Source organism: Limulus polyphemus, unplaced genomic scaffold, assembly GCF_000517525.1.
Source record: "Limulus polyphemus unplaced genomic scaffold, Limulus_polyphemus-2.1.2 Scaffold430, whole genome shotgun sequence".
Classification (NCBI taxonomy): domain Eukaryota; kingdom Metazoa; phylum Arthropoda; class Merostomata; order Xiphosura; family Limulidae; genus Limulus; species Limulus polyphemus.
The window spans coordinates 294,711-303,769 of NW_013666040.1; the positions used below are offsets into that span (position 1 = coordinate 294,711).

Genomic DNA, 9,059 nt, shown 5'->3' on the forward strand with positions numbered 1-9,059 from the left:
GGGGGTTTGTTTGTTTGTTTGAAGTTAAGCACAAAGCTACACAATAGCTATCTATGCTCTGCCCACCACGGGTATCGAAACCCGGATTCTAGCGTTGTAAGTCCGCAGACTTACCGCTGTGCCACTGGGGCTGCCAAAACGAAAGAGTAAAATAATGAAATAATAAGGAAATACAACACTTTATTTTATCGTGAATAGCCTGTATTCCATTAATTTGTGTCTGATATCTAGTTATGATGAATTAGGGGAAGAAGTTCCGATCGGATATCATTAGGTGTACAAAAACTACAGTGTCTCTTTCCAACATATTTTCTGCTTATGTGCAAGTTTTACTCAAAACGGGTCTGGACTCACCATCTATGGGTCGCGCGATCGAAACCATTCGCCTAACATGCTCGCCCTTTCTTCCGTGGGGGGTGTTAAAATTCATAGTCAAACCCACTATTCGTTGGTAAACAGTAGCTCAATAGTGGGTGGTGACTAGCTACCTCCCCTCTAGTTATCACTTCAAACTTAGGGACGACTAGAGCAGATAGCTCTCGAGTAGGTTTGCACGAAAAAAAACAACAAAAAAACTAATTTATCCAAAACCCGTTTAAATGTTTTGAAACAGTCCTCAATTCTTGTTAGGCCTAAGTTTTTAATGGGGAAATTTACAAATTGGAGTAGAATCGAGTGTTCTGATACAAACTTTAGACGTTTTGATTTTCTCTTTCATTTTTTCTTTGAAGTACCGTGGTAAAAAACAAAACATCTTCACTGGTTTTTAAAGGATACCACATCAATTTCTGCGTAGAATTATTTTTAGCAAAGTAAAATGTGCTTATTTGATATTCACTATTTAGTTAGAATCAACGAGACGCAATGAAATAAACATGTTCAGTTATCAGAAGTACATGTTCATTATCAGAGATGGAGTAAATTCACTTAAATTGTATCATTTACAAGAAGGAAACATTTGAAAAATTTATAAGGACTACTTAATACTAAATATTAAATATTCTAGACTAATATTACTTAACGATATTAACTAAAAGTGTGATTTGTAGAGCCTGAAGTAGAAAAAAACAAAACATTCTTTGCTTGCCAAGTAATCCAATGAACAGGAAACAAAGAATGTTTGTTTGTTTATCCACTTTAGGCTCTACGAAACACAAGTTTAGTCCTACATAAATACCAAAATAATGGTTATCAAGTAATCCAATGAACAGGAAACAAAGAATGTTTGTTTGTTTATCCACTTTAGGCTCTACGAAACACAAGTTTAGTCCTACATAAACACCAAAATAATGGTTATCAAGTAATCCAATGAACAATAACCGTTATTTTCGAGTTTATGTAGGACTAAACTTTTGTGTTTCGTAGAGCCTAAAGTGGAAAAACAAGCAAACATTCTTTGTTTCCTGTTCATTGGATTACTTGATAACCGTTATTTTGGTGTTTATGTAGGACTAAACTTTTGTGTTCTTATTAGAAGCAAATAATGACAAATTTTCTTTTTTTGTTTATCGTAGGTGGTGAAAATGCTTGCTGTCGTTGTGGCAGTCTTCGCAACGTTGTGGCTGCCCTACCGAGCTCTCGTTGTCTACAACTCTTTTGCGAAACACCGTTACATGGAGCCCTGGTTCCTGATGTTCTGCAAGACAATGATTTTCATCAACAGTGCCATCAATCCAATCCTGTACAATGCCATGTCTGTCAAGTTTCGGCGTGCCTTCAGACGGACTTTATCTTGTCAGAAGAAGAATTGTCGACGAGGACCATACGGCAGTGTGGCGGGGTCTACCAGGTACCTCCCAAGTACCTTAACCACAGCTACAACAAGACTAGCCTCCTGTAGGGTAGAAAAATTACAGCAGGTCTAAATTCACACCGATTTAATTCGTACAATACCCCAGGTAGGGACACCACCATCACCCATACTAACAACAAGGACAACATCCTACAGTATAAAGACATTATGAGTGTAATCCAACAATTTCTTACAAGATGAACCCAAGGTAGGGACACCACCAACCACTCTTACATCCATACTAACAACAAGGACAACATTCTACAATATAAAGACATTATGAGTGTAATCCAACAATTGCTTACTAGATGAACCCAGGGTATGGAACACCACCAACCACTCTTACATCCATACTAACAACAAGGACAACATTCTACAATATAAAGACATTATGAGTGTAATCCAACAATTGCTTACTAGATGAACCCAGGATAGGGACATCACAACGTTCTTTGTGTAACTTTATTATAGCAGCCAGTACATTGCTTTCTCAACAGATGTCGACAAACTCTGGCTTGCTAAAATAAACATTGCTTATAACCTAGCACGTTAAGTAACCAAGGCAACATTTTTAAAGATAATGGAATTTGAGTGGCTGAAATGTCATAAGACGTTATTGATAAGCACAACGCGCACACACGAGAAACTTGTACCTTCTTTAAGTGAAAGATATAAAATATACAATAACATTCTCTTTTCAAATTGTAACTGTAATACTAAGCACAAAGTGTCTACTAAGTTTCATTACTTTCGTTCAATTTGAGAACAAACAAAAGTATTCGGACGCTACAGCCTTTTGTTGCCATAACGACCTCTAAATCACTTTGTAGTCTACCAGAGTTACTATGATGAGATGAAGATTCGAAACGAAGTAAAGGATATTGTAATAACATCTGCAATAATTTGATTAGGAGTACAATAAAGCCATAAAATTTCCAAAAGGAGAGAGAGAGAGAGAAAGGACTCGTGGGAAGGAAATCGTACAGAGAGAGAGAGAGAAGCATTTTTCTGAATACACTGGTTCATTGCACCGATAAATATAAAAAATATCAGGAGATTGCTTGAAATTGGACAAAAAAAAAAGAAGAAAAATTAGTATAGTTTTAAAAATGGAAAAGTGATTTGGAATATTGAGAGATAGTTTATCATTTTGTTAATGTGTTTTTTTTTAATTATTTTCATTATTTCACGACATTTGTAAACCGTCAGTCTTTTCATTTCCAAAATATCGGCTGTTCTCATAATTTTTTGCCAAAAATATAATTTTTTATCTTGTGCTTACTCTCCTAGTATTCAAAAGTAAGATTACATTTCCACACGTAGGTCCAGAGATTAGGTTTACACCCTTGTCCATGGGCAATAAATGATACGCCAGCATGTTCATCTTTTAAGCTACACACTCAATTTTTGCAAGATATATTTTTTTCATTTTTACTTAACGTATACAAAAGAAATCGGTTTTCTGGTAAGTTCTACATGGATAGCTACAAGAAAGAAGAATTCGCTTATCGTATTCTCCAACTCAGTGATAGTCAAGGTAATGCCGAGTTCGACTGACATTTATAAAAGGATGATACCTTGTGAATCATAATTTTTTTTTATTGATTTTGTTTACTTCAACAATGAAAATGGCCTAAGGCCTGGAAACCGCGAAATCCTCGAACAAGATACGAATAGATGTCTAGAAAAAGTAACAATTAACAATGAGAAACTAGATTCGATTTTCCAAATAAATGTCGTTGACGCCAAACTCTTGTAACAGAGGTTTAGTTTCATTGTTGTTGACGCCAAACTCTTGTAACAGAGGTTTAGTTTCATTGTTGCTGACGCTAAACTCTTGTAGCGGGGGTTTAGATTCATTGTTGCTGGCGCCAAACTCTTGTATCATTATCGTTGGCTCACAGTTCATGTTCACCATATTAATACTATCTGTGTTTTGAAAGGTCTCATTTATCAAGTGTTTTAAGATGATCAGTAAAACGTTAACAGATCCAGTTTACGCAAAAGCTGAAATTAGATGGTCCAGGGAGGTTCTTTTCATACAAACAAAACCTTTGTCCTAGTTCGAGCTAACTTGTCTAAAAGTAAGTATGTTTATTATGAAATAATTCTACCTATTGTTTCATGCCATTTCGAAAAAACTTCGAAGACAGGAGTACAAGTTTTATTTTTTAAAATACTTTGAGGACAGGAGTACAATTTTTTTTTCAAATACTTCGAGCACGGGAGTACAAGTTTTTTTTTTTTTAAATACTTCGAGCACAGGAGTAAAAGTTTTTCTAAATCGAGGACAGGAGTACAAGTTTTTTTAAATACTTTGAGACAGGAGTACAAGTTTTTTTTTTAAATACTTTGAGGACAGGAGTACAATTTTTTTTAAATACTTCGAGCACAGGAGTACAAGTTTTTAAAAAAAATACTTTGAGGACAACTCTTAAAATTCCTTCACTTCATTAATCATCTTCTATTTCAGTACTGATCTTTTTTTCTTTATGTTTTAGTTTGTATGTACTTAATTACAGTTTCACAGTAGTTTGGAACCGCAATGGTTATTAAAGTCCTGTCCTCCTTACAACGCTAGAAACCGAGTTTCGATATCTGTGGCGAGCAGAGCACAAATAGTCCATTGTGTAGCTTTGTGCTTAATTTCAAACAATGTCTTATTAAAATCCGTTTGTCATGGTTAGCAGTAGATATTTAGTGTTATTATGTTTACTTTTCACAACATTATTGTAGAAATAATAACACATGTTACCAGGAACCGGTATAACAACGAGCTTTCTTTGCAGTACGTTTTGTTACAATATTAGCAAGAGCTACAACGATCAACAAAATCTTTCAGTTCAGTCTAACAATGAGTGTTCTGTGCCAGCATGTTTTGTTACAGATTTATCCTAGCGAGATCCTCAAATGTTATCAGACATCTTTCAGCTTCGATGGCAATGATTTTCTTTGTCAGTATAAATGTCAGTATCTTAAGAACTTTTATTGGTAGTGGATTTTTTTCTTCATTGTCTGGAAATTTTAGGGAAACAAGGAGAAATTGTACCCACTGATTTTACTGAATATTTCATTAATTTATTACTTTCAAGCACGTTTATATTCTATACCTCTCCCTTTTTTTTTTTCATTTTTGGAATACTAAGATGACTGTTGCTTTTCCATATCCAAGTTTTTGTCCTTTGTTTTATCAAAAATAGCAAACATGAGCGTTTCTCAACGCTCTTGGATTATCATAATGTACCCACGTCGGTTGCACGTCAAGGAATTTTGTTTTTCTTCCAGGCCAAGTGAATGTGTGTCACGCGATGTAACCAGTAAAAGATGATTGATTAGCCAGTACCTTTCGAACGGTTCGGTTATTCAGAAGACAGGAAAATAATTTTAATCAAACTAATGTTAACAGAAATGATTTTACTTCGTGTTAATGACTTGATTACTTCTAAGTAAAACATTAGTTTAAAGCAAAACAAAAGTATGCAGGCCACTGTTATTATGTGATAAGAGACGTATACAAGCGGCACGTGTGATAAGAGACGTATACAAGCGGCACGTGTGATAAGAGACGTATATAAGCGGTATGTGTATACACATATAATGTGAAGAGTTTGGTTGCAAGAGAGGAAGGTTACATATTGTTAATATTTTGTGTAGTATTATCCAATAATATTTGCCATCTCCAGCTTTTGTATTGCTTATGCATTCGAGCTAATTCATTATCTCCCGTTTTTTCGTTTCGCATACTTTGGATCAGTATTCATTAAGGTTAACAAATATTCTGGTTATAAAATCATTTGTCTTGTACGGTACAACCACCAAAATATTTATAAAACTTTGTAAGTCGCGATTAATTGTCTTTTTTTTTTAAATGAGTTTTGACTACAGATTGCTCGTGTCTGTAACGAAACGTATGTTTAAAAATATTTTTATGCTTGTAACACTCAAACACATAGAAGATGCTACAGCAGACAAGGTTTCGGTGTTGACCAATAAAGAGCTAGAAGCAACATTTCTTCTTTCACACAATTTTCGCGCCAAAAAACACACGAAAAATCACAGGTTTAAAGATTATAGTGAATTTGTTTTAAGCCTAACGTGTAGAGGCATACGTACTCCAAATCAGGGAATAAAAGTGTATATTGTTTTAATGTTCTCTCTATATCATACTTTTATGGTGTTGCTTGTACCACGATCCTCTCAAGAAATAATCAAACCGGGTGGGCCAGCCAGAGTGTCGCCGAGTAATTAGCATTCCAGAATATTGGCTCTGCGGGTCCAAGGTTCGCATCCCCTTACTACAAAATAAAAATCGCGACTCGCACTTTCGAGCCGCGGGTGCGTTATGAGGGTGATGGTAAAATACCACTGTTCGGTCAGAAGAGAGTTGGCGGTGGGTGCTGTTGATTAGTTGCCTTTCTGCTAGTCTATCATTTCAGAATTACTGGCAGCTAGCGCAGATAGCCTTAGAATAACTTTGCACAAGTACCCAAAAACAAACAAACGAATGTTACTAGCACGAATAAATAAATATTAAACGCGATAGGCCCTCTAAATCTCTCTGTTGACATTGTTGGTTTCTATTGACATTGTTGGTTTCTGTTGATATAGTTGGTTTCTGTTGACATTGTTGGTTTCTGTTGATATAGTTGGTTTCTGTTGACATTGTTGGTTTCTGTTGATATAGTTGGTTTCTGTTGATATAGTTGGTTTCTGTTGACATTGTTGGTTTCTGTTGATATAGTTGGTTTCTGTTGACATTGTTGGTTTCTGTTGATATAGTTGGTTTCTGTTGACATTGTTGGTTTCTGTTGACATTGTTGGTTTCTGTTGATATAGTTGGTTTCTGTTGACATTGTTGGTTTCTGTTGATATAGTTGGTTTCTGTTGACATTGTTGGTTTCTGTTGATATAGTTGGTTTCTGTGGACATTGTTATTTTATTCTATCTAACGTTGCACTAACTTTCTCTGTGTGTGTCTATGAATAGCGTTTTAGGTTTTCAAAGCTTACTAGATAAAATACAATATTGAAAGGTGGAAAAGCTGAATTATATCTTTGGACCATAAGATGTGGTATTCACAGTAGAAAAACAGAGATTAAGGCTCCAGTAGAAAGTAGAAGGCTGATGGCAAGATGCAGTCTTATTAAAGGTAGAGATCTGGGAGTTCGAGTGGGCGGGGATCTGGAGTGTTCTGGACATACTATTTAGTTTGTTTTTTTATCTATCACAAGCCCTTGTCTACACGTAACTAGAACAACTGTCAGAGTATGTGATGTAGGGCTCAGTTAGCCTAGCTCCGCCAGCTTGTTGAAGCTTTTTATTAAGCTAACAAACACGTCGTTAGTTAAATGAGTTTGACAGGTTCTGTTTTTTTTTTGGGGGGGGTTACATTCGTTTCACTAAATACCGTGCAGTGCAATCACCAGACAACAGGGTTTCTCTGCAAGTTGATAACTGCATATGGCTTGACGATAACGTCAGGAAGTGTTCGGCTTATTATAACTTTTTTTTAAATATTGAACACTTGTTTACAGCAGCTCTTCTAGAGTAGCATATTATCATTCTAAGTTCTGAAATTATAACTCTATTAGAAGAGTTATAGCATGAGTTGTGGAACGAACTTTTAACTTTTAATTTACATTTCTCGTTTTTTTTTACAAAAGGACGGCGTGACTTATGTGTTAACGTGCTAGGCTGCATATCGGAAGGTCCAGAGCTCAAGTTACATTATGTCATTGAATACACTCTGCACATTTAACTGAGGGGGTGTTATAACTTATAAGCGAATGCTGCTATTGAATTAAAAGTAATCGCGTAGGCAGTGGATTTTCCTCCATCTGAGCAGCAGTTCTAAATTAGACATGGCTACGCCTGAGCTTTTGGACCTACAAGTACTAAATATAATACACTTATTCAAACAAAAGTATGTTTTGATGTTTACCACTGAAAACGGATTCTTTAAAACTTGTATGAAATTAGTGCTCTTTCCGCGGCTGATCGTTAGATGGAAAATATTATAACATTGCATGTTAACTCACAGTTTCTTTAGTGTTTTTTTCGCACCAAAGAAGAGGATACCTGCTGATTGGACAAAGTTTATAAAAAAATCTGAAACATCTTTAGCCATTAGCTAGTCGGAACTTTTTTTTGAATAAAGAAAAAGTCAGATTTTGTTTCATTAACCAAAACACAAAATAAGAGTAAGTATTTATATCAATGGCAAAGCCAATAAGGCTTCCATCTGTAAGAGAATGATTTGGTTACTTATCAAAAAATCAGACAATTTATTGAAGTGAAATTTAAACCGAAATTACCCGTCTCTTCTGAGCTACTTACCAAAAGGAAAACAAACAGTCAACGTCACCTCTACGCTAATGAATTGGTTGTTACAGGAAGGCAACCAGTCAACATCAACCCACGCTAAGGGATCGGTTGTTACAGGAAGGCAACCGGTCAACATCACCCTTACGCTAAGGGATTGGTTGTTACTTTTTTTTAGCGCACCCACAACTTAAAGTGCGAGAAACAATTGTGATATCGCGTGCACGGATTCGAACCCGGATCGCCACTTCCTAAATCCAGAGCACTAACACAGCGTCAACCTACGCTTCCTAGTTATATATAATTGATTTAAATTCTGAGTAAAAAAAACACCATAAGTTAAACAAATTCAGATTAATTATTAAGAAAAAACAAAATTTTGCGTAATCATCTTTAAATTAATATTTTTTTTTCTATTACAACTATCGTACGAAGATCGTGTTTTTTGACATTACTCGTAATAGTGTTTATAGACCAGAAAATGTTTGTTTGTTGTTAAGCGTAAAGCTACACAATGGGCTATCTATGCTGTGCTTACCCTGTTTATAGAGTTAGAAGCCGAGTTACTGGGGGAGCACCTTACACACCAGAAAACGATTAATAATGTATTTGAGGAAAAACAATTAAGAAGGAAAATACTTTCAAGGAGAAATCATGTTTTACAGTTTAATCTTGAATTTTGGTACATTTAATGTTAATAACATGAAATTGCATCATTTGTCTTTTGGGTTGAAATCGCGATTTTTCTTTGCGATTTTGCGAAATGCTGATCTGTTGGTCAGTAAAACAAACATTTTGTGGGTAACATAAACAGGACTTATAACTTGCTGGAAGAGTTTTTTCTCGACCTTCTATACGAGATTGCTATACTTAAAGGTGAGTGACGTCATATATATATTTCATTGATTAATTCTCAACGTGATATAAAATCTCAAAAGCTATATCG

The 9,059-nt window shown here is 35.3% G+C and overlaps 1 protein-coding gene across 1 annotated transcript in view; it reads left to right on the forward strand.

The window, feature by feature from the left end:
- The window catches only part of LOC106458221 (thyrotropin-releasing hormone receptor-like), a 16,518-nt gene extending 14,653 nt beyond the window's left edge, over positions 1-1,865 (forward strand). Inside the window, exon 2 of the mRNA XM_013917696.2 lies at positions 1,515-1,865. Within this exon, the coding sequence (XP_013773150.2) occupies positions 1,515-1,865 (351 nt within the window). The remainder of the gene's footprint in view (positions 1-1,514) is intronic.
- Positions 1,866-9,059: the final 7,194 nt, after the last annotated feature.